Source organism: Trachemys scripta, chromosome 4, assembly GCF_013100865.1.
Source record: "Trachemys scripta elegans isolate TJP31775 chromosome 4, CAS_Tse_1.0, whole genome shotgun sequence".
Taxonomy (NCBI): domain Eukaryota; kingdom Metazoa; phylum Chordata; order Testudines; family Emydidae; genus Trachemys; species Trachemys scripta.
Genome location: NC_048301.1, coordinates 30,349,170 through 30,374,824, shown reverse-complemented (window position 1 = coordinate 30,374,824; position 25,655 = coordinate 30,349,170). Strand labels below are relative to the sequence as shown.

The window sequence follows — 25,655 nt, the reverse complement described above, 5'->3', positions numbered from 1 at the left end:
GCTATGAAGCTAACTTGTTTCACTTCTGTGCATTTTAAGTTCTATATAATTTTCAAAAATCAAGATGATTTTTTTGTGAAAAATAGTAATCAGCCAAAATGTGGCTGTCAACCACTAAATTCGGGAGACAGCTGCCAGCATGTGTCCACTTGTATTAATAATCTGTAAAATACATTATTTTTAAAAGGTAAACATTTCTGTATATATCAGCTCATCAAAAGGATTTTATTTGAAGTGATTGCTCACCCTGAAATAAATATAATTACACGTATATAAGAGATTGCACAGATACACCACATGGTTTAAACTTTCTTTAGAGTCTTTTGGACAAAAAAATAACCATTCCATGATGGTGGTTTTTTCAATGACAATACACATTTTTAAGTAACCTACCTGAATATTCTCAACAAAGGTATCCAAAAATGTAATAGGAATTTAAAATTTAGTTCTTATACAACAGAATACTTGCTTTCATACATCCAATAAGCCTACTGACCTTTCAGAAATCAAATTTCAAAGGACTTGAATGCATTCATTAATTTATCCATAATAGAGATTTTATAACAGATACTAATGATCTGAAACAAAAATTCAACATGATTGATCTGCTTCTAAATTTGCCTTAACCTTCCATTTCAAATCCATAAAACTCTGCTACATTGGGGAATGTCATTATCGTATGAAAGTGATTCCGAAGTTGAATTCTTCGTGAAGACTGGAGTAACAAATTGAGAAACTTTTCTACAGAACAGTTTAAGGGAAATGAAAGGATTTTACCATTTTATCTATATATAAATAAAGAAAAGTTTTGTTGCATTCATTATTTTAGCAGATTCTATACAAGATTCTGTGATTAATTTTATTTAAACTTAACTCTCGCAACGATTTAAACTAACGGTACGTAATGAAAATGGAGAGGATTAAAGGCTGACAGTTCTAATATAGAACTTGCACAGTAATCATCTTTAACACCGACTAAACAAGGAATGGCATAAACAGGATTAGAAACTAGACATTTTTAAACGAAGAAGCTTTGTTGCAGATTTTAATTGTTTTTCTAAGAAGGTTAGTTTTAACTTTCAGTATGCAATTCAATACTTTATCTGCAACATGTAGTATAAAGTGTACAAATCATCACACCAACATTTACATAATAATTGGCTTTGGCTCTGGTCTTATATAGACCTATTTACAAATCTGGGATAAGTAAACGTCTATTTACCTAAGTTCTATACATATGTTCAAACTTTAAACCTGTTTCAAATCAAATCCTGTAAGATAAAAGTCTTGTAAATATACATCTTAAACCATTACAGTACTGCAGCATGTATATATATTAATATTCCCATGGATCTGTTAAATTCTCCATTGATAGCGATTCACCACATGGAAGATTTTAGAAAAAAAAAATCAAAGATATTCTCTAACTCCTTTGTTTCCAGAATTAACACCTTGGTGCTGATGGTTTTGGATTGCCATAAGCAGCTATTAGACTGGGAAAAATATAGCTCCTGGTACAAAAAGGATTGATGTGCCTCAAAGTGGCCCAAAATCTGGGGTGCAACTTATCCTCTTATTAAGAGAGGGATATGTTTTTACGTAAATATAGTTGGGTAACTGCAAGTATTTTTGTTGTCTCCAGTAATCAAGCTCCTACATGCTTCCCGGCCTCCTCCTTTGGAATTTGTGTCATGAATGGACACCCCAAATATTATTCTATATTAATTTTGGATTAATTAATTTGCAGTGGTGATTCCTCACATGCCCATTGCCAATAACAGATTGTGCTCTTTGACAAACTGACCCCAATACCAAAGAGTTAATATTGCTGTTGCACTCCTGAAACAACTCAGAGTACAGCTAGTGTTTATGAGTCCTACAGTTTGTTTTGCAATTCTACAACTGAGATAGAATAATTTTTCTCCAGTTTAAAACCTACCTCAGAACCAATATGAAGAAAGAGGGCAGTTATTCCTGTGACTCCTACAATTTCCAAAGCACTATTTAGTTCATAATTAAATTTAAAAGAAAAACCAAGTACATCTGCAAACAAGTACACAGCTTTTTACAAAAGGCCTCTTTGTGATCAATTATATAAAATATAGAGTTCTCATTTTCCTTAAAGTGCTATCATCATCAATATTGATTCAGAATCATCTACTGTTTCAAGAGGTCTTTTAGTACAGCACCAGCACTGGCATCAGGCAACACTGGCAGTGGTGTAAAAGTAGGCAAGGCATCAGAAAGAGATTTCATAAGCAGATGCCCCGATCCACCAGCTCCAAGAGAAGTGGGGGTGATTAGGGGCACTGCTGCAGATCGGGGTGCCAAGAATGGATTCGCATCTGGTCTTCTACTGGTTCCTGAGCCTGCAGTTTCTGAGATTTAAAACAATCAAACAAAAACCCACACATTAGAAAATATTTACAATCCACCAATTTTCAATGCATTTGTGTAGAAAGCAGATTATCCTTCAACTGGCTCCTCCTTCCCCATTGCATCAAATTCAGTCTTCTTGCCCTACACTTCAAGGCCTTTCACAACTCTGCATCCTCTCTACTTATCTACTTTATTATTACATCCCACTGGTAAAATTATACCAGCTTTGATTGCCCATGTATCAACTTCTCACAACCTGCCCCTTTTATACAAAACTCCTGCCCATACTAGCTTATGTCCAAGTCATTTCAAATTCAGTATAAAAATTCTCTCAGTCCCAGATAAAACTAGGGCCGTACCAAATTCATGGCCATGAAAAATGCATCACAGACTGTGAAATCTGATCTCCCCTGTGAAATCTGTCTAGTGTAGGGGAGGGGCAGGGCTGGGGCTCCTACTGTGCACCATGCTCCAGCTGCTAGTCCCGGCCAGGCTGGGGAGGGATGGGACTTCCTCTTCCCCAGCAGGGGCCATTCCTGGAGCTGGGTCAGACCCACCTCCGGGAACCTCTCCCAGTTGCAGGAAGCTCCGTGGCTGCTGACTGGGAGCCCAGCTCTGAAAGCAGCACCATCACCCGCAGCAGCGCAGAAGTTGCTATGGAATTGCCACCCTTTCTTCTGCGCCCCCACCAGTAGCAGTACAGAAGTGAAGGTAGCAATACCATGACACCTCCTACAATATCATACCATACCATGCCACCCTTACTTCTGTGCTGCTGCTGGTGGCGGCACTGCCTTTAGAGCTGGGGGCCTGGCCAGCAGCCGCTGCTCTCTGGCTGCCCAGCTCTGAAGGCAGTGCCACCACTAGTAGTGCAGAAGTAAGGGTGACAATACCGCGAGCCCCCAACAATAAATAGCCCTGTGACCCCACCCATGATCCGCTTTTGTGTCAGGATTCCCGGGGTTACAACACCGACATTTCAGATTTAAATAGCTGAAACCGTGACATTTATGATTTTTAAAATCCAATGACCCTGAAATTGACCAAAATGGACTGTGAATTTGGTAGGACCCTAGATATAACCTATGTTTTTCCTTTGTGTGCAGATATCAGAGGGGGAAGCAGGGAAAAAAAAAAAAAAAAAAAAACAAATTAGGCTTATAGTGGAAACTAAGTTGCTACTACCACTCCATAATAATTCAATAGATTTTTTTTTAAAAGATCTTTTATCACACAATTGGCTCAAACTCCTATAAATATAGCAAGGTTACTCAAGTCCTTTTGCATTGGTATGGGATCTACATCCTTATCTTATGCTTCTTCCATATGGTATATCTCTAGCAACTGAAAACTTAGATACCAAAGCCTAAACAATTAAGGGATATAGGATGGGTGTCTGGTTTTATAAGGGAACAATATGGTTCCTGAATGAATAAAGGACCTCAGAACTTTTTTTTTTCCAGACTAGGAAAATGGGCTTTTGCCAAATAAAATAGGGTACCCTGCCTATTATATTATAAATGACAAGAATACAAAGAAATATGAAACCTAATTTAAGTTTATTGAAAATATTACTTTCAGAGATAAGCTGATATGGCAAATTGGAAATTCTTTCTTTATGTTTCTCCAATTTACTTGTGGTTTGAAAAAGTTATTTAAAACTTAATATTGCAGCTTACAATTGTTGAAATTTTAATTTAAAAAGGCTCTATGATCAGCAACAGTTGGCATCTAAAGATGAAGTCCTAAAAAGCATATTAAAAAAAATCATTCCATATGCAGAACGCTGATTAATTAAATTAAGGACTTGATCCTACAAGGTGCTGAGCATCCTAAACATATATTATTCAGCAGCATGTGCTCAGTGTCTTACAGGATCAGAATCTAAAGGAAAGTCAATTGATATTTTTGCACATACCTGCTAGGAAGTATTTCAAGCACAGGCATAATTGTTAAAGTATTCTGACTTTACCAACATGGAGAACAAATTAGAGATCCTTTCTCAGATCAAAAATCAATCTCACATTAGCTCACATTTTTAAACAATCTGCTAGTTTTAGCCTAATACTTAGGAACTGAACTGGTGTTACACATCACAAACCACCACAAGCTTGGCATTGTTAGCTCTATGAGACCCAGGCTGAACAGCAGGGATGCTGCAGATCAGGACTAGAGAGCACAGACATAACCACATGCAGGGAAGATTAACCACCATCTGTCTGGCTCTAGTGCTGGCTCTCACCATCAAAAGTAATATATTCACTCAGAGATTAAGGGGACTTTTTGGAGGATGGGGGAAGGGGGAAACAGAATTTCAAAGTGGTCTAAGGGAGCTAGGAGCTTAACTCCCGTATGCCCTTTAGAAAAATCCCATCAGAACGAAAGGATGGACAGACGGATGGACGGACACACACACACACACGCACAGTTTCTCTCTCCCTTTAGGTTTAATACAGAACTTCAAATTTTCCACCAAGATATGGTGTTACCTGTATGGCTGCTGGATCTGGTACTACTAGGATTACAAATTCCTGCTGCTCCTAAAGGTTTCATGTCATGAACAGAGAGCGTGGGTAGGGGAAGGTTTGGACGTGATTCTGTTTCAAGGAACTTCACAAACAGTTCTGAAAAAGACTAGAAAGAACATGCCCACTAATTAGGCCATTTTCAATCATTTTCTTTAATTAGTAACTGCTTTTGGGCCAGAATTTAGAAAGTATGACTGGTCCTGAAAAGATATGCACTGGGCTGCTAGAATTTTTCTAGCCCTAAGGTCACAAGAAATCAGACTTTAACATGCGGTGATCAAGAAATTTATTTAAAAAATATCAGTTAACCTTCAGTGACACAGCAAAAATATAATTTAAAACTTTAATAATTTCAAAGATAAACATTTGTACCTCCACCATCAAAGTCTGATTGTTTCTTGAATCCCATGTTGCTATTGACATCATAAGCAGTAGAACATGGACACAGGAACATTGTCACCCAAGTTACAACAGCTTAATAAAGAGGAGAAAATGTCAGTTTTTTAAAGGCCATTACTTTCTCCACTTTGTTTATCTGACACACTATGCCATGAATATGGGAACAGGAACTGCTTATGATGTCAACAAAAGCATAGGACTCAGACTTTGCTAGGAGAATAAGCACTGCAGATACAAAATTATTAATCTTCCTCTTTATGCCTGTGAAACTACTAAGACAATTTACATTATTAGCAAACATCTACACCTTAAAAATCACAACTCTGGCTGGTGGCTTACTTTATTACTCCACTTCATTGCTTGCATCATTTTAGTAGCCAATATCCTCCCATAAGCTTACAGTTAGAGATTAACGCTTTACATCAATTCGCCAACATTTTTATTCTGTGGCACGGTGAACAAAAAACAACCCCCAAAACATCCCACTTCCAAACCCTCTTATTGCTCACTGCTTGATTCTCAAATATGTTCCATTCTGCTGACCACCAAGAAAGGCTCCAGTCTACTGACTACAGTGTCAGAATCACCACTTTATAAAACTTGAAAAGTGGCTGCTTTCTCAAGAACTTCTGAACCTAAGACCAACGATGTACAGCACAGAAAAGCTAGGAATTCCAGCTTTCAAGTTAAAATTGAAAGGAGGGTGGGGGTAGCTTGGGGAAAGGGAAGGACAAAATTGTAATCAAAGTATGATTTCATGGTCTTATATCCTGCAGCCTGCTGAAGACTCCCAGCTTTCAAATAATGTATTTAACCTCTAGCTCTGAAGGTTCACACAATAAAGGTCCCTGGTGGACAACGAGGTCATCGATCCCTAGAAGAGCTGTAATATTTTGGTAGTAGCCCAGCACTTAGTATGGACCTCAGGCCAGTATGACTTTTAACCTCCTGTTTATTACTGGTTTAAAAAAATGTTGGAAAACAAACTAGTTGCAGTAAGCACACAAGTAATTCAAGATCTATTATCAATAAAACCAACATTAAATCAAGACCAAAATACCAAAACTAATAATGTTAGCATTGATATGTAACTGTCATAACTTTTGCATTCAAATGTAGAGAATTGTATAATTAATCCTTACACTATTGAAAACAGATTGATTAGTTGGTCTTATAGGTGTGCTCGGGACACTCTTTGATCCAGCTCCTCCTCCACCAAGCCAACCAGTCATCCATCTGGTAACACCCTTTTGGTCTTCAGACAATAACTAGAGAGAATTAAAAAAAGAGAAATGCTGAAACAAAGAAAAAACAGCAAAACCAACCAACAAAAAGCAAACAAACAAACAAAAAATCAGCTTATGTGCTGGCTCCCTTACATTTGCTCACAAATGGCAAAGGGAACTGTTTCAGATTATCTTATTTGATGAACAGCGAACCCTTATTTACTGACAAAAGCTTTAAAACTGTTCACCACCACTCTGAAATATCCCGCTGGTCTAAAATCCTGTTATGCATAAAACCACTGTTTAAATAAGCCTGTATACATGAGTTAAACTAGTTTGACTAACTGAAGTAAACATTCTCAGACTGTCATATTATAGCTACTGTACTAGCAACCAAGTGAAACTCTTCCCTTCCACTACATCAACATCCATCAGACAAAATGACATCCTGCATCTATTATTCTATTAAAATCATCGTAAGATCCGGTAGGATCAGCATGTCCCTTTTTAAGAATGAACACAGATGAAAGGCCAAATTTTTTATTTTCCATAAACATTGCTTGGCCTTGGCATTTAACGTAGCAGCAGAAAATAACATTCTGTTTTACTAACATCACAAATATATGTTAAATGAAAGAGGAAGTCTAGTTTTTAATGCGGTATTTACCTGATCTAGCTCTTCCTTTTTGATCCCCAAAATACTTCCCATTAACCTTAAGACCTCATGACGCTTATTCTTTGGAGTATGAAAATGCCCAATGAAGAGATTTCTCATCAAGACCCTACAAAAATGAAGAGAAAGAGCTAATTAATCCATTCAGCTTTTACAGAATTCATGGCGCCAAAATATTAACATATTAATCCTTATTCTTGAAATGATTTCACATACCCTTTTCTAATTTATCATCATCATAATAAACCAAAGTTAAAATGTATGATGCAAGAAATAAATGGCAACCTCACCAATTTCCTTTAAGCTCCCAAAACACTTCCTATACTGTGGGTTATAATTTGGAGAAGCTTGCAAATGGCCTTATTATCTACTGAGACTGAGGGAACAATGATTCACATGCAGAGGAAGTGATATATTTCACTGAGATGGAGCAAGAAGCTAAGTACTGTCTTGAACCAGTCCTAAGGGAGGAAACAGTAGAGTGGCTATAGTTTTAATATCAATTCTAAGTGGGGGGAACCAAATGAGAATCTGATATCCAGATGCTGCCAGCTATGTGAGAAGGCTTACTTTTTGTGCCCTATGCCGATTACAATGTGCTAGCATTGAACTACAGATAGAAAGTCAAGAAATTAGAGTCAAATTAGAATTATAAATAAGCAACAATCAATAATGCAAATTTTGTTTAGAAGACACATTTTAATTCTGCTTAGACAAACATTTTTATTTCAATTTTCAAAACTAATCTTTAAAATGACTGTACAATGGAAAATATGCAAGTATTCACTATTTTTTTGAAAGATTTTATGCAGAAACCTAAATCTACACCATGACAACTATTCTTATTCGGTTAGTGTAGTTTTAAGAAGGGATGTATAGGATGAAGAGCAAAGAAATTATAAATACACCAATTAAAAAAAGTCACTTACTTGTCCACTTTCCCTTCTGTGCTGTTTATAAGGTTCATTAGTTTGTTTTGTGCATCTTCTAACATTTCTTGTTTGATCTCACCTAGAGAATTAATATGTAATTTCACTGTAAATTAACTAAAATAGAAGATTTTAAGATAATATACACTTCAAAGTCATATACACATTTATGTTTTCAAATAAAATGCATCAATATTATTAAAATAAGCTGTTTTTTAAATAAAGATGATGTATTTGGAAAGTGTTCACTTAATAAAGTATTTAATATTTTAATATGAGCTAAAATACCCAGCACATTCAGTGCAAAGTGAGCCAAAGCACAGACAGCAGGATATAAATCCACTGCATGAGGCTTGGTAAATTGTTCAGCTGCAGTTAAATTAACTAAAGATGGAAAATAAGATCTTATGCAACAGTTCATGAGTTGCTTCAGTACATTCTAGGTATGATTTCAGTCCTATCTGAAATCTTATACAGTGGTAGACTATGAACTTAGAAACCACTTCGGTCACCATACTAACCAAACCTACCTCACTGGGTCTCCTGAATTAGCCATAAATTGCTATTGACACCCCAACAGGCTTGAAAATGTTAGCACTTTTAGAGCTATTTTCTCATGTTGGGAAACAAACATTTATTTGCATTTTACTTTATCCCATTTTCCAGGTATAATTTTGCAGACTGCCAGTTTGACGCAAGACTGCAATGACTCTTATGGTGTGTTCTGGTCTGTAACAGGGTCAGTGTATGCCATCTGGTCATTTGTGTTCTGCCTTTTTAGCTTCCCAGTGCACAAGGGAAGAGACAAGTTCATGAGACAAGTTCCATCCCTTCTCGGGGTTTGGTTTATTAAAGTAACTTCACAGTTCAACATCATCTCAATGCAAAACAAACTTTCACGGACTCCAGCATTCCTTCCCAAAAACCAGAGCCAACTGTCTGGACCTAAAGCCTCTCATCAGTAAAGCTTCTATCTTTGCTTTCTGTAGGTATCTCTCACCAGGCAGTCCCATCTGTTTGGCAAAAAGCCCCTCACCAGCATCCTTCCTCTGGCCCTGAGTCTTTCTTCTTTTTCTCTTTAGCAACCCTGGGCTGCCAGCACCTAACTCAGCCACTGTCCCAAGCTGCGAAACAGCGTGCTGAAACATGTGCATGCACTCCAGAACCAGCACACTTACATGGTTCATTATGCCAATAACCCGAATAATGAAAAGGAGTTATAGGAGAGACTGAAATGGCTTTTTGGAAGTATGAAAATTCAGTTTAAAATGGTTGGACTGGAACATCACAGATACCATGAAATTTCCCTGAGACATGCAGCTGAGGGACAAATGAGAGGGCCAAAAGCTGTTAGGTATATGGTATGATTTGCAAATTAAATAAATATCAATACTTATGGAGTTAATAAAAAAGTTTCAAAAATGGACCTTTAGCTACTATCCTGAATTCCTACTTGCCAGCTCCATGTTCCATTGGTTGTTGTGATGCAATACCCTGATCTGCTGGATCACAGCTGAGTGGAAATCATATGCTGAATGGTCAACTACAGTGTGGTTTTGTGACTGATATGTCCAGTAGGGAAGTTACCGAGAACAATGATTCATTTCATACAGACGAAACAGGCATCAGATTTAGTCCTTTTGTTGCTATGATCATCATTCTTCCCAAACAGTTTAATGGCATCCATTTCTCTATGCATCTAATATTACATATAACTCAACCACTTGCCTTTTCTTCTACACATACAATCACCTAACCACCCTATGGAACCGTATCCTGGACTTTGTTTGACCTTCCATCACCCAACAAGCTGATAAAAATAGCTTATGAATTCCTAAAATATTGTTATGAGAGAAAAATAAATCCCTAAGGAAATTCACACAACAAAGCCATTTTATTCAACATTAATGTTGTGAGAAAACATGCCAAGATTCCTACTCATAAAATTATATTAAAATATGGAATAAAAAATAACTGATTAGATAAATTAAAGATTTTTTGCACAATGAAATAGTAAAGTAATTGCTAGACAACTTCTTCACTTTCAGAATGTATTGGGATTTAAGACAAAGTTGACAATTGCTTAGGAACTAAAAGATATTTCCAGGGTAGTATTAGATGCTAAACGGTAGTGTTAGATGCTAAACTCTGGTGGTTTCTTCTCCTATCATCATCATGGCAAATCCCAAAGGAAAATGGTCTCTTTGCAGATCGAGCACCACTTGGATCAATCTTTGACTAGTTTACATTTGTCACCAACATGCAGGATACTAGAATGCCCCTTCCGCAAGGTTTCATTGGTCAGTTTCACCTCAGTGGCAGAGAATCTCTTAGCCACTTCAGCCACATGGACAATTGTCTCGATTATATTGAAGCTGACCACCTTGCCAAACACCCTAACGGCACGAACGCCCCTGGAGAGGTCTTCTCCCGACTAGGGTTAAAATGATTGCCAAGTTTGGATTTTGCAAGACATATTCTCTCAGGGTTACATTCAACCTAATGCAAAGGGCAGGTACAAATCTCTATGTACCATATATAAAGGCTTAACTGGGGCATAGGAGTTTCATGCAGAGCCTCTGTGGTAAAATGGATTTCACTCTCATGTAACATTAACAGAGACCAGGAGCTTTTCCTTCCCTTCCTCTGCAGAGTTGAGAGGCTATCATCTTCAATCTTGTAGGAAATGTCCATCAGGTTTATCTACCCTTGCAGGAGGTTCCCCTTCCTCATGTGTTTGTATATTTCAGAGAATTTCAAATTATACTTGTAAATTTTAAGTAAACTTTTTAAATCCAATATTTTCTGTATTAAGAAGCTGACCATAAGATATGGACATCTACAAGCCCGAATCACTAAAATATGTAAGTAAAATTCCTATGAAGAACTATCAATAAGTAAATATATATTTGGGGTAATTTTATCAACTTTTTTTTGTTACAAATCATCTGACATACACGGAAAAACACTTCACTCTAATTTCCACATGGCTTGTAATCCTTTCTAAAATTCACCCCACAATCATGTTGGCACAGTGGGGTTTTCTCAATTAACAGTAATAACTCCCATGCCACCCTCAGCAGGACTTTCTATATACATCAAAGAGCTTAGCTGTGAAACTGATATGTTCTAATGTATCCTGTTTGAGGACTCCAAGTATAACTGTAATAGTTGTGTGTCACAAACTGAATTTTATAGAGTGCAGAGCGGAAAGAAAGTAACTAGTGTAATGCTGGAAAAATCTTACTCCAGAGGCATAAGGATTAGTCTTTTTATTCAAAACAAAGTAAAAACTTTTCTATACACTATTTATAGATTGATTGATCTCTCTTTGCAATTACACACACACACACACACACACACACTCTTCTAATAATCAGATTTATTATTGCACATCAGTATCAATTACACTCTGAATACAAGGGTAAATTGAGAAATCCCACATATTAGCATTAACAAACTTTGAGGATGTGATGCGATCAGAGAACCATCCTGATGCACAACGTGCCAGAGAATGGCTGCTTAAATACAAACACATACTTGCAAATTCCAAATTTTTGCAAATGCTAGACATTAAAGGGTGTGCTTTTAAAAATCAAGGTTTTAAAGATATAAAGAAGCATAATTTATATAAAATAACTTAATATGTGGGTTTCCACAAGACCAAAGTTTAAAGAAAGAAATTTTAAGAAAAGCTGACAGCTCTGGGGGCCATATGAGTTAGCTGACATGGTATGTTGTGTAGGTTTTTCAGAGAGCAACAGGGAAGAGAAAATCATTTAAAAAAAATGGAAAGTGTGATTACAAAACCAAAAAATTGACAAGGAAACTCAGGAGCAGATGTAGTATCTGAAATTACCTTTTTAACAGCTCCCCCCCCTTTTTTTTATTGACCAGATTTGAACTTAATGGTGTTGCTTTAGACTACACTATTTTTCAACTGTTCATCTCAAAACTTATTCCTCATAGTCAACAGAAACATTACCAATACATTTTAAAGTGAAAATATTATTGCTAAATATATTCTACTTTTGCCAAAACATTTATTCTATCATGAGCTCACTAAGGGTCACCTTAATAGCTATATTCCATCATAAGTTTAATAAGGGTTAATTTAATGGCTATTACATATCTACACTCATTTGTAGAGTGAATAAACTATTTTATAATCAGTCCACATCTCAGAAATACATTTCCTTCTAAAGTATTGTGACATCACAAGTATAATTTCACAGTTGAATACAATTTAATCATTTATTTCATGGGTATGAAAAGAGTGCACAGCAGAAGAGACCTGAGCCAAAATTCAGTATGGATTGCTGTAAACGAGACATTTCTGACAGTCTCCAATAATTTGTTAACCATTTATGGCAATTCAAAAAACTGCATCTGGTATGTCTTATATTTTCCCATTAAATATCAGTTCTCCTGCCAAAAAAATCCATAAAGAAATTCTTCAAAAGATTTGGCCAACAAAGCTGTGTCTGGGAATGTATTTGGCCCATTTTCAACAGGACATCATATGTTTTCTTGAATAAATAACATGTTAAAAAACAGAGAGCCTTTTCTGAAAAAAATAAATAAAAAATCTACTATTTAATAGATACTTCTAACCAAGTAAAATGTTGTTTCCCTTATGCATCAAGTTTTTACACTAAACTGCTTATATCACATTGAGCGAGGCAAGGTGGGTGAGGTAGTATCTTTAATTGGAGCAACCTCTGTTGGTGGAAGAGACAAGCTTTTGAGTTACACAGAGCTCTTCCTGAGATTTGAATATTTCCTCATTTACCTTGTCTCTCTCATATCCTGGGACCAACATGGCTAAAACAACACTGCAAATATCACATTATCATTTGAAACCATACTAAGACCCAACTTTGCCTGTAAGCTCAAACCTACTGAGACCTACCAACCTTCCCACCTCCACAATCACCAAATGCAAAACTATGGGACTAAGTTCACCCTGGCATGAGCACACCCTCTCACAAGAGGGGGAGTTTTGTCTGCTTACGCCAAGGTTCAATTTGGTCCTTGGGGTCCGGGAGAGTTTCACAGGGAACAACTATACTGAAATCAAGCTATACAGATGGTTCAATTCAAACCAAAAAAGGTAACTAGCTGCACGTTCATGTTGCAGCTTGACGTTTAATTTACGTTGTAGAAGTCATATGTGGACTTGGAGAAATACCCCTAACTTTGCCCACAGGAGCCCAAGTTTTGCGTACACACAACTGCAATTTGAATAAACAATCATTCAATCAACTAGTAAGAGTCACAGCTTTTCTGGAGAATTGTTGCTGAAATAGCTGAGAGTTGGCAAATTACTTTGCACCCCTACTTCCTCTCTGACCCCAAGCTTTCCTATCCATTTGCTTTAAAATGAAAAGTTTGTTTTAAGGGACAAGAATGAGTTGGTCAATGCAGATGAGGAAGAAAAAAATAAAAAACACCAGCAAAATTTTAAAATGAGCCGTAGGAATCAGATGAATATGTTCGCTGCTCAACAGCAGAAGCTACCATTACAGGTGGCGATGAGACACTCTGGGCTCCTTCCCCCAGGGAAACTCAAAAGAAGAAGGATCTTCCAATAATTTCCCTTTGACGGGGGAAGAGAATGAGCAAAACCCAAGAACTGCTAGTGACTGCAGGGCACAAGTGACCCTTTACCATCCCCTCATCTTCAGACACTAATTAACATGGACACCTTCTGGCTCTCTTCCTACCCCCAGACTCTCATATCAAGCCTGAATCCAAGGAGTGGATTGGGTAGGTTGAAAGCTGGGCATGCAAGTACAGTAATGGCAAAGCAGGTTGGACTAGGGCACCTGGATAGAGGGGCAGAAGGAGGGATGGTCAGGAGAGCAAGGGAGAAGAGAAGGAAAAGGTAACAAGACAGGTACAGAACATCCCCTCATGCCTGGAAAAAAAGGTTTAAAACTGGGCTGGATTATTTAACAAGTTCAGTACTCTTAATTATTTGTGGGTATTTGTTCAGACCACAAAACCACCATAAAACTTGAGGCAATGGCATAACTGTAAATCTTGCCTCAAGAAAGGAACGTGACTAATGTAGAAGGGATAACAGGTCAGGACTGGGTTATACTGACAGAGTTGTGTAGGAGAGCTAGCACGTTTGATGCTATCAGATCACTCTGATGGCAACAACAATTAATTCAACAAGAAAATAAAAACAAAATGAACCCAAAGTTCTTCATATAGCCATTATTTGAATTGCATCAGAGGCATCTATTTTAAAACTAATATTCTCACAATCTAACCTTAATGATGTTTGTTTGCCATATCTAAATACACCTCTACCCCAATATAACGCTGTCCTCGGGAGCCAAAAAATCTTACCTCGTTATAGGTGAAACCACGTTCTATCGAACTTGCTTTGATCCGCTGGAGTGCGCAGCCCCGCGCCCCCTGGAGTACTGCTTTACTGCATATTATCCAAATTCGTGTTATATCGGGTCGCGTTATATTGGGGTAGAAGTGTACCTAAATTTTCACAACTAAGTTTTCACTTTGTGAACTTGAGACCGTATCATACAGTGTGCTGATACAGATATGAAAAAGCAGAATTAGAATTGATCATTTTCACTAAAATGTTATGCATCCGAAGAAGTGGGTTGTAGCCCACGAAAGCTTATGCTCTAATAAATTCGTTAGTCTCTAAGGTGCCACAAGTACTCCTGTTCTTCTTGAGGATACAGACTAACACGGCTGCTACTCTGAAAACTAAAATGTTACTGTGCCTTTTAAGGTTTCCTAACATTGTTTTAATGTTAAAACTTTATGACTATGAATCATTAATCTCCAGCTTGTTTATGAAAGAAAAAGCCACACAACTCTTCATTATACGATTCATGTCTAAGTGCAGTCATAAAGCAAAAGCCATTTATCTTTTTCAAAATTGTTTCTCCTGGCAAACTCCTTCACTGTCTGGCCAAGTTTTGTCTTAAAAATAAAGTACAGTATAACAACATTTATCAACATTTAGAGTACTTAATCTAAGAATATGTCCAAGACATCTTTCTAAACAATAGGGCAATCAAGAATCTTGCATTCCAAAACAGGTGAAATCAGATCCGAAAATATAATCTCTGATATAGGCACATAACTCCCATTGATGTCAGTGGGAGATAGGTGTATGTGAGGTGATCTGATGCTTTATTATGAAGATTAAAAAAAAAAGCAGGAAGTATGAATATAAATTGCTTTTTGCCTATTGCCACACAGATGTCAAACCATAAACACATCATATCCTTTTTCTACTCTAATATCCATTACTACCTTTCTGAATGCCCCTCCATCCAATCTCACCTCTGTTGGTGCAACTTCTGCTACCTGGAACATCTTCTACTTCTCTGCCTCATTGCCTCTTCATCTCATTTCAAATCTCAACTGAGCACATCTTTCTCTCTTGTCTCTATATTTACCTTTCGTTTTTCTTCTGCTATTATTAACTTTGTAACTATTTAATTCAGATCAAAACTTCCAAATACAATTTATATCAAAGACACAGTATTTTTTAAACAGGATAAAAAAACAGACCCAGGATTATAAACACAACAGAAAAACAGTGAACGTTCAAGAAAAAGCTGAAGCTCCAGGAGAGAGGAAATAAGTCAAGTTCTATTTGCATACCCATATTTTATTATGGAAACTATTTACAGTTAAGATATTTTTATGGCACTCATCATTATCATATCTGAGCACCTTAGAAACATGCTTTTAAAGAAGGTGACAAAACTCACTCAAGGGCACAGGTATCTTAGAAAGAAGTCTGAATACAAACGGCTTCTCTTGACAGGAGAGCACGAATAAAAACTATAAACTTCCTTCAAATCATCAGTTTATAAGAAAAAATTAAAGATCTTCAAGGATGGCACAAATCTGTTCTTTTACTTCACAAGAGGAAAATAGGAAAGTTACCTTATTGTAACTCAATATGTGTGGCTGCTACCTGTATTCTACTGTGGGATATGCATACATGCTACACACCTGGGACTGGAAGAATTTGCAAGCAGTGTTCATTGGTCTATGCCTACGTCTTTGCTCTCCTTGTGCTTTGTAACAACGATATAAGGCAGTGGTTCTCAAACTGTGGGTCAGGACCCCAAAGTGGGTCGCAACCCTGTTTTAATGGGGTCACCAAAGCTGGTGTTAGACTTGCTGGGGTCTGGGGCTGAAGCCAAAGCCCGAGCCCTGCTGCCCAGAGCCGAAGCCCGAGGGATTCAGCCCTGGGTAGTGGGTCTCAGGTTACAGGCCCCTCACCTGGGGCTGAAGCCCTTGGACTTTGGCCCTTTTGCGTGGAGCAGTAGGGCTTTGGCTATGCCACCCCCACCCCTCTGCCCAGGGTGGTGGGGCTCAAGCTTTGGCCTCCTGGGGTCATGTAGTAATTTTTGTTATCAGAAGTGGGTCATGGTGCAATTAATTTTGTGAACCCCATAAAGGATGGTGCAGACCAACCACCCCTGGTTCTCTCTCTACTACAAATTGTTTAAAGATCTGAAGAAGAGGGGAAGGAAGGTGGGTTGTGCAACATAGACAGGGACCACAGATCTCAAAGAACTCCAGTGACAATAAGATAACTTCCTTTTCTTCTTCGAGTGCTCATCCCTGTCATATTCCGCTGTGTATGATTCACAAGCAATACCGAGGTAGGAAGAGGGTGCAAAGCTGCAAGCAGTTTAGGATTGTAGGTTTGCCACCTCAAAGGATTAATCATCTGTGGAGGCTTGAAGAGGGTGTGGTACATCATGAAAGTATAGCTAGAGCGCCACATTGCTGCTTTGCAAAGGTAAGTAAGGACTCCTCATGAAATTACTACTGAGGCTGCTTTTGTAGGAAGGGAGATACAACCCAAGATGCACTTAGGGATTCTCTGAGAGAATAAAATTTGCCCTCTTGTTCATTCTGCTATAGAAACAAATAATCTAGATGGCATTCTGATCATTTTTATTCGTTGCAGGTAAAATGGTAATGCACGTCTCACATCGAGGGAATGAAGTCTGCTCTCTTCATTGGTGATATGAGGCTTCAGAAAAAACCCACACCTAAGTGTATCACCTGATTTATGCAGAAGTCTGAAACTACTTTAGGGGTGAATTTTATGTGCAGTCATAACGAGACTGTCTTTGTGAACTACTGCATATGGTGGATCAGCCATCAGGGCCCTGAGTTCACCTACTCTTCTGGCAGAAGTGATGGGCAACCAGGAAGGCAACTTTTATGGACAAGTGGGACATGGCTAACAGCTCAAATGGCCTAGTCCAGGGGTAGTCAATAGGTAGACCATGGGCCAAATCCAGACCGCTAGATGCTTTTGAATGGAACACAAAATCTTTTTATTTACTTATCATTATTGTTATTATTTTTGTATTATTTTCTCAGGAATCTGGACCTTGACTATACCTTGACCAATAAATTTGGACCTTGACTAAAAATAATTGATTACCCCTGGCCTAGTCAATGTTGAGAATACGAAGACGAGTTCCCATTGTGGGATTGGTTTCATCACTGGTGGGAGGGTTCTAATCAGACCTTTGATGTCACCAGGTGAGTGAAAGAATGAATAGCTTTCAATTGCCTGGGCCATTTGAGAGCAATGAGAATGACTAGCGCTCTGTCACAGAACCTGAGGTAATAGCAGAATGGGAGGAAAGGCATACCTCAGGTGGCCTGTCCAGGACAACAGGAGAGCATTTCCTTCAGAGCTGCGTCCCTGAAGTCTCTTGGAACAGAATGCGTCACTCTTCCTTCTCACCTGGGATGCAAACATCTCAAGAAGGGGATCCCCTCTAAGTGAAGACGTTGTTCACCATTGAGTCATGTAGTCCCCATTCATCATCAGTGGCAAAATGTCTGGTGAGGCTGTCTGCCAGTGAATTGTGGGCACCAAGTAGATACAATGACAGCATAATGTGGTTCCCAATACACCAATTCCATAAGTTGACCGCTACTATGTATGGTGGGTGGATTTTGCCCCCTCTGGTTGTTTATGTAGAACATTGTCATAATTTTGTCTGACATTATCAGGCTATATCAGGATTATATGAGTGGTAAGAATGCCATGCGAGCTTCAGACTGTTCTTAGTTCCAGATTTATGTGCATTCTAGTTTCCCAAGGAGTTCAAGTGCCTTGTGCTCTGTGATCATCTATATGAAAGGGAGTATCTGTAATTATCATTTTGTGTTTCTTTATGCATACACATGGAGGGTCTTTCCACCATATCAGCGAAGCCTTCACCTTGAGGGTATACATACTGTTCAGAGACAAGCTTGTAGGCAACGGAAATGGAATCTGGCAAACGACATTACTTCGTAGAATCATAGAATATCAGGGTTGGAAGGGACCTCAGGAGGGTGGTGAAGCACTAGAATGGGTTACCTAGGGAGGTGGTGGAATCTCCTTCCTTAGAGGTTTTTAAGGTCAGGCTTGACAAAGCTCTGGCTGGGATGATTTAGTGGGGGATTGGTCCTGCTTTGAGCCGGGGGTTGGACTAGATGACCTCCTGAGGTCCCTTCCAACCCTGATATTCTATGATTCTATGAAGTGATGCCATTTGCCAGATTCTTCTCCTTGGGGACCACAAAATATTTCAAATAGAATCCTTTTCTCTGATGTTGAGGTGGCATCCTCTCGATTGTTTCCTGTCATAGGAGAAAGACTATCTCCCGCAGGAGAGTCCCCTTGTGATAGTGATCCCTGAAGAGGGATAGGAAACAGGGTTTTGAATGGGTTGGAGAGATAAATTTAACGGTATAGCTGGGAGAGATAATATCCAGCACCCATCTGTCTTTTGTTATTTTCCAATTGTGGGAAAACTGGGCTAGGTGACCACCAAAGTGAACCTTGGAATCGGGTGGATATGGCATCAACATCAGTTCACAGCTCCTGAGTGTCCTGTCAAAAATATTTTTTGAGCAGGGGGCGAAGTTGAGTAGATGCAGCTGATGTAGAAGGAGCAGCGAATCTAGATCATTGCACCTTTTGCCGTTTGCAAGGTGGCTCATACAAACACTAATAATAAAAGGGTGTGGAAAGGGCATATGTTTGCATGGCTGCTTATGAAATCATCTTTACCGGATTGGTGTGCATACTGGGAGCTGAGGGCTGCCTTGGGGTTCCTTTAACAAGTGCAAGGAATCATCCATGTTTTCATTAAAAAGGCTGATGTACAAGGAGTCCCCCTAGTCTGGGACTATCTGAGTGGCAGAGACTGAACTTAGTGGAGCTATGCTTCCTTGAGGCAATAAAGGCATCGTTAACTGGTTGTCACTGACTGAAAAGGAGCAAAGGACAGGAAACAGTTTTTGAAGCCTGGTATCCTGGGCATAATCCAGCCTTCCCAGTATGGGATTTAGGAGCGTACTGGAGGGGTTGGGATGGGATTCTAACTAACAGCTAACTATACTAATAAAACTAATACTAGCCAGCAGAAAGTCTATAAAACCCCACAAAACTTTATGTTATTTTGAATATTTACAGAATGAAGAGAAGGATCAGCTCTTGACACTGGAGGGTCCATCACAGATCATATGGCAGTAAGGAGGAAATGGAAAGATGGTTGGTCTGCACTGCCCCTTATGCCTGTGGTTTGAATCACAAGAGAGCAAGGGAGCAGGCATGCACCAATGGACAAGATTCTTCCAGTCCCAGATGCATGGAGAATGTTTGTATCCCAGAGTGAAATATACATAGGGACCAACACTCAAAGAAGTTACTAGTTCACACCTTTGCTAACTTTTCCAGAGTACCACACCATCTCCTCAATTTCTTGCACACTTTTAGAAAAAAAATCAACTTGTTTACCTTGTTTCCTAAGGTCCTCAATTTGCTCCTCTTTGAGATCCAACTGCTCAGTCAGCCTTGATGCTGCATCCAAGGCAGCATTTGCTTCCTCTAAACTTTCCTGTAAGGAGAGGAAAGTCACTATCACAATAATCTATTGTCATGACAAAAATAAAGTATTTCAGACTCAAAGAATTTAATCACTCTTATTTTAAATACTTGGACTGTAAACATCCAAGGAAAATGGATAATCAGCACAATTTCATCTTATTGACTAGCTTGCCCTCCTTTTTTCCTCCCTTCCACCAGTCAAAAATTTTACTAATGATTTATAAACAGTGTTATCTAATATATTCTTGTGTAATAATGTATTTAAAACCCAACAATTGGGATTATTTAATACAGTAATTTAAAAATCTTCTCAGCCAACCTGTAAAGACTCAACCCTCCCTTCTAGCTTTTCAGCTTTTTTTTTCCATTCTGCAGTCTGTTTTTGGTGTTTTTCTAGTTCTGCTGAATACATGGCTTTCTCCTCTAAAAGGGAAAAAAAAAAAATCACACAATTAGTTCACACTTTCTAATCCTCTAGGTTTTGTGATGTATAGCAGTACAACCTTAAGTATGGAAATCCAAATACAGCACCGCTAACAGTGAAATTCTGGACTCACTGAAGTCAACAGGATTTTCACCATTGACTTCAATGTGGCCAGAATTTCACCCTAAGTGTATTAAAGGTAAAATTGAGATTTTGAAATTAAAATCTACTTGAATGCAATTGGTGATTGCCAAAATTAAAAACAATGCACCAAATCACAACTAATATACTGACTGAAAATTTTCATTGCAATCTTTTCTTTAAGATTTTTGATGCAACTTACCCTGCTGGAATTGCTCTAGTACCATCTGCAGGTTGGCCAGTGACAGTGCATACTGTTTCACCTGATCCTGTGACATGGTAAGCTGTAGCACAGTTTCATCTCTCTGCCTAGACACTAGGTTCAGCTGCTCTTGCAAGGATTCCACCTGCAGACTAGCTTGATGGCTTCATCAAAAGAAAATATTTTTTTATATACATACATACATACACACACACCCATATAATTCCAGTTCTCTAAATTCCCTCTATCTGATAAGCTGATAGTTATCTGAATCCAGAGCGCATTCCCCATGTTAATTAATAGCACTTCCATTTATCCAAAAGTTGGGAATGTCCCCCAGGTCATTCGGCTAAACGGGAATGTAGTGTAGTATAGTGTATAAACTGCTTGTTGAATACAGTAGAACCTCAGAGTTACAAACACCTCGGGAATGGAGGTTGTTCATAACTCTGAACAAAATAAAAACAACGAGGAGTCCTTGTGGCACCTTAGAGACTAATAAATTTATTTGGGCATAAGCTTTTGTGGGCTAGAGCCAATTTCATCAGAAGCATGAAGTGAAAAAAATACAGGAGCAGGTATAAGTACATGGAAGGATGGGGGTTGCTTTACCAAGTGTGAGGTCAGTCTAATGAGATAAATCAATTAACAGCAGAATACCAAGGAAGGAATAATAACTTTTGAAGTGATAAGAGAGTGGCCCATTACAGACAGTTGACAAGAAGGTGTGAGTAACAGTAGGGAGAAATTAGTATTGGGGAAATTAAGTTTAGGTTTGGCAATGACCCAACCACTCCCAGTCTTTATTCAGGCCTAATCTGATGGTATCCAGTTTGCAAATTAATTCCAGTTCTGCAGCTTCATGTTGGAGTCATGTGAAGGTTTTTTGTGGAAGAATTGCCACTTTTAGGTCTGTTATTGAGTGACCAGAGAGACTGAAGTGTTCTCCTACTGATTTTTGATTGTTATGATTCCTGATGTCCATTTATTCTTTTGCGTAGAGACTGTCCGATTTGGCCAATGTACATGGCAGAGGGGCATTGCTGGCAAATGATGGCATATATCACATTGGTAGATGTGCAGGTGAACGAGTCCTAGATGGTGTGGCTCAAGAAACTCCCTAAAGAAGCACAGGAACAAATCTACACTGACACACCCTAGAGCCCCAACCAGGGGTATTCTAGCTGCTAGAGGAATAGGAGGGTGAGTATTGCAATGGACATGAACAAGAATACCACATCTCGAAGAACAGTTTCGAGAAGGTGAGTAACCGTTCTCTCTTCGAGTGCTTTTCATGTCAATTCTAATCAGGTGACTCACAAGCCCAGGTTCTAGAGGTGGGGTCGGGAGTCGTCCACTGATTGGAGCACTGCTCTTCCAAAGGTCGCATCGTCTCTTGGCATACTGGGGGATTGTGTCATGCGTGGTGACAGTGTGTATGGAGGACCACATCACTGCTCTGCAGATTTCCTGGCTGGGAACCTGCACCAGGAATGCCGTTGAAGAGGCCTGAGCCTTGGTGGAGTGCTCAGTGATCGAAGGAGAAGGCACCCCTGCCAGGCTGTAGCACTCAGAGATGCAGGACTTGATCCGCGACGAAATCCATTGAAAAGAGACAGGAAGACCTTTCATTCTGTCTGTCATTGCAATGAATACCTCTCAATGTAGAAGGCTAGTGCTCTGCGGACATCCAGTGAGTGAAGCCTTTGCTCTCTGCCGCTCAAGTGCGGCTTAGGGTAGAAAACTGCTGACACTTCCTGTTGCATCGGGGGAGGGAACTACAGTTGCTAGGAAAAGGCAGGTGTTAGTTACATGTAGGTACCAATGACATAAGGAAGGGTAGGAGAGATGTCCTGGAGGCCAAATTTAGGCTGCTAGGGAAAAGACTGAAATCCAGGACCTCTATGGTGGCATTCTCAGAAATGCTCCCAGTTCCATGCGCAGGGCCAGGTAGGCAGGCAGAGCTTCAGAGTCTCAATGCGTGGATGAGACGATGGTGTAGAGTGGAAGGGTTTACATTCATTAGGAACTGGGGAAACTTTTGGGATGGGGGGAGCCTATACGGGAGAGATGGGCTCCACCTAAACCAAAGTGGAACCAGACTGTTGGCACTAAACATTAAAAAGGTTGTAGAGCAGTTTTTAAACTAGGAGATGGGGGAAAGCCGACTGCTGCAGAGGAGCATGTGGATCGGACAGAGACTTCTCTTAGGGGAGAGTCTAATGATAGAGAATCTCCAGGTTATAGTCAGGAGCAGAGGATGGAGGAGGATAACGTAAGGGCCAGATCAGAAGATAAACATTCACATAAAGAATCGGACACATCAGAAAAGGGCAGACAAATAAACAGTGACAAGTTTTTAAAGTGCTTGTACACAAATGCTAGAAGTCTAAATAATAAGATGGGTGAACTAGAGTGCCTCGTGATAAAGGAGGATATTGATATAATAGGCATCACAGAAACCTGGTGGACTGAGAGCAATCAATGGGACACAATCATTCCAGGGTACAAACTATATCGGAAGGACAGAACAGGTCGTGCGGGGGAGGGGGAGGGGAGTGGCACTATATGTGAAAGAAAATGTAGAATCAAATGAAGTAAAAATCTTAAGTGAATCCACATGTTCCATAAAATCTCTATGGATAGAAATTTCATGCTCTAATAAGAATATAACATTAGGGATCTATTAAAGACCACCTGACCAGGACAGTGATAGTGATGATGAAATGCTAAGGGAAATTAGAGAGGCTATCAAAATTAAGAACCCAATAATAGTGGGGGATTTCAATTATCTCCATATTGACTTGGAACATTTCACTTCAGGATGAAATACAGAGATAAAATTTCTCGATATTTTAAATGACTGCTTCATGGAGCAGCTGGTACGGGAACCCACAAGGGGAGAGGCAACTCTAGATTTAGTCCTGAGTGGAGTGCAGGAGCTGGTCCAAGAGGTAACTATAACAGGACCGCTTGGAAATAGTGACCATAATACAACAGCATTCAACATCTCTGTGGTGGGAAGAACATCTCAACAGCCCAACACTGTGGCATTTAATTTCAAAAGGGGGAACTATGCAAAAATGAGGGGGTTAGTTAAACAGAAGTTAAAAAGTACAGTGACTAAAGTATTCACCAGGAGTTGGTAGGAGGAAGGAGGGGGGATGGTTAATTTCTCCTTGTTTTAAGATCCAAGGGGTTTGGATCTGTATTCACCAGGGAATTGGTGAAGGTTTTTCAAGGCTTCCCAGGGAGGGAATCCATTGGAAATGGTGGCAGCGGAACCAGAGCTAAGCTGGTAGTTAAGCTTAGAAGTTTTCATGCAGGCCCCTACATTTGTACCCTAAAGTTCAAAGTGGGGATACAGCCTTGACATGACTAAAGTGAAATCCCTGCAAGCTGCATAGGCGCTTTTTAAAGACACCATAATAGAGGCCCAACTTTAATGTATACCCCAAATTAAGAAACACAGTAAAAGAACTAAAAAAGAGCCACCGGGGCTTAACAACCATGTAAAAGAAGCAGTGAGAGATAAAAAGACTTCCTTTAAAAAGCGGAAGTCAAATCCTAGTGAGGCAAATAGAAAGGAGCATAAACACTGCCAAATTAAGTGCAAGAATGTAATAAGAAAAGCCAAAGAAGAGTTTGAAGAACGGCTAGCCAAAAGCTCCAAAGGTAATAACAAAATGTTTTTAAGTATATCAGAAGCAGGAAGCCTGCTAAACAACCAGTGGGGCCCTTTGATGATCAAGATACAAAAGGAACGCTTAAAGACGATAAAGTCATTGCGGAGAAACTAAATAGATTCTTTGCTTCAGTCTTCACGGCTGAGGATGTTATGGAGATTCCCAAACCTGAGCCGGCTTTTGTAGGTCACAAATCTGAGGAACTGTCACAGATTGAAGTGTCACTAGAGGAGGTTTTGGAATTAATTGATAAACTTAACATTAACAAGTCACCGGGACCAGATGGCATTCACCCACGAGTTCTGAAAAAACTCGAATGTGAAGTTGCGGAACTATTAACTAAGGTTTGTAATCTGTCCTTTAAATCAGCTTCTGTACCCTATGACTGGAAGTTAGCTAACGTAACGCCAATATTTAAAAAGGGCTCTAGAGGTGATCCCGGCAATTACAGACCGGTAAGTCTAACGTCGGTACCGGGCAAATTAGTCAAAACATTTGTTAAGAATAAAATTGTCAGTCACATAGAAAAACAAACTGTTGAGCAATAGTCAACATGGTTTCTGTAAAGGGAAATTGTGTCTTACTAATCTATTAGAGTTCTTTGAAAGGGTCAACAAACATGTGGACAAGGGGGATCCAGTGGACATAGTGTACTTAGATTTCCAGAAAGCCTTTGACAAGGTCCCTCACCAAAGGCTCTTATGTAAATTAAGTTGTCAAGGGATAAAAGAGAAGGTCCTTTCATGGATTGAGAACTGGTTAAAAGATAGGGAACAAAGGGTAGGAATTAATGGTAAATTCTCAGAATGGAGAGGGGTAACTAGTGGTGTTCCCCAAGGGTCAGTCCTCGGACCAATCCTATTCAACTTATTTATAAATGATCTGGAGAAAGGGGTAAACAGTGAGGTGGCAAAGTTTGCAGATGATACTAAACTGCTCAAGATAGTTAAGACCAAAGCAGACTGTGAAGAACTTAGAAATTAGAAATTAATGGAGATATCCCATCTCCTAGAACTGGAAGGGACCTTGAAAGGTCATCGAGTCCAGCCCCCTGCCTTCACTAGCAGGACCAAGTACTGATTTTTGCCCCAGATCCCCAAGTGGCCCCCTCAAGGATTGAACTCACAACCCTGGGTTTAGCAGGCCAATGCTCA

General features: G+C 39.2%; 1 protein-coding gene across 1 annotated transcript in view; it reads right to left on the bottom strand.

Annotated features, from left to right (window-relative positions):
- Positions 1–204: 204 nt before the first annotated feature.
- The window catches only part of TRIP11 (thyroid hormone receptor interactor 11), an 83,517-nt gene continuing 58,066 nt past the window's right edge, over positions 205–25,655 (bottom strand). Inside the window, exons 13-20 of the mRNA XM_034768083.1 lie at positions 20,816–20,979; positions 20,368–20,471; positions 19,959–20,058; positions 8,135–8,216; positions 7,200–7,314; positions 6,449–6,574; positions 4,869–5,013; positions 205–2,378 (exon numbers count right to left, since the gene is read on the bottom strand). Coding sequence (XP_034623974.1) covers positions 2,158–2,378; positions 4,869–5,013; positions 6,449–6,574; positions 7,200–7,314; positions 8,135–8,216; positions 19,959–20,058; positions 20,368–20,471; positions 20,816–20,979 — 1,057 coding nt within the window. The 3' untranslated portion in view covers positions 205–2,157. The remainder of the gene's footprint in view (positions 2,379–4,868; positions 5,014–6,448; positions 6,575–7,199; positions 7,315–8,134; positions 8,217–19,958; positions 20,059–20,367; positions 20,472–20,815; positions 20,980–25,655) is intronic.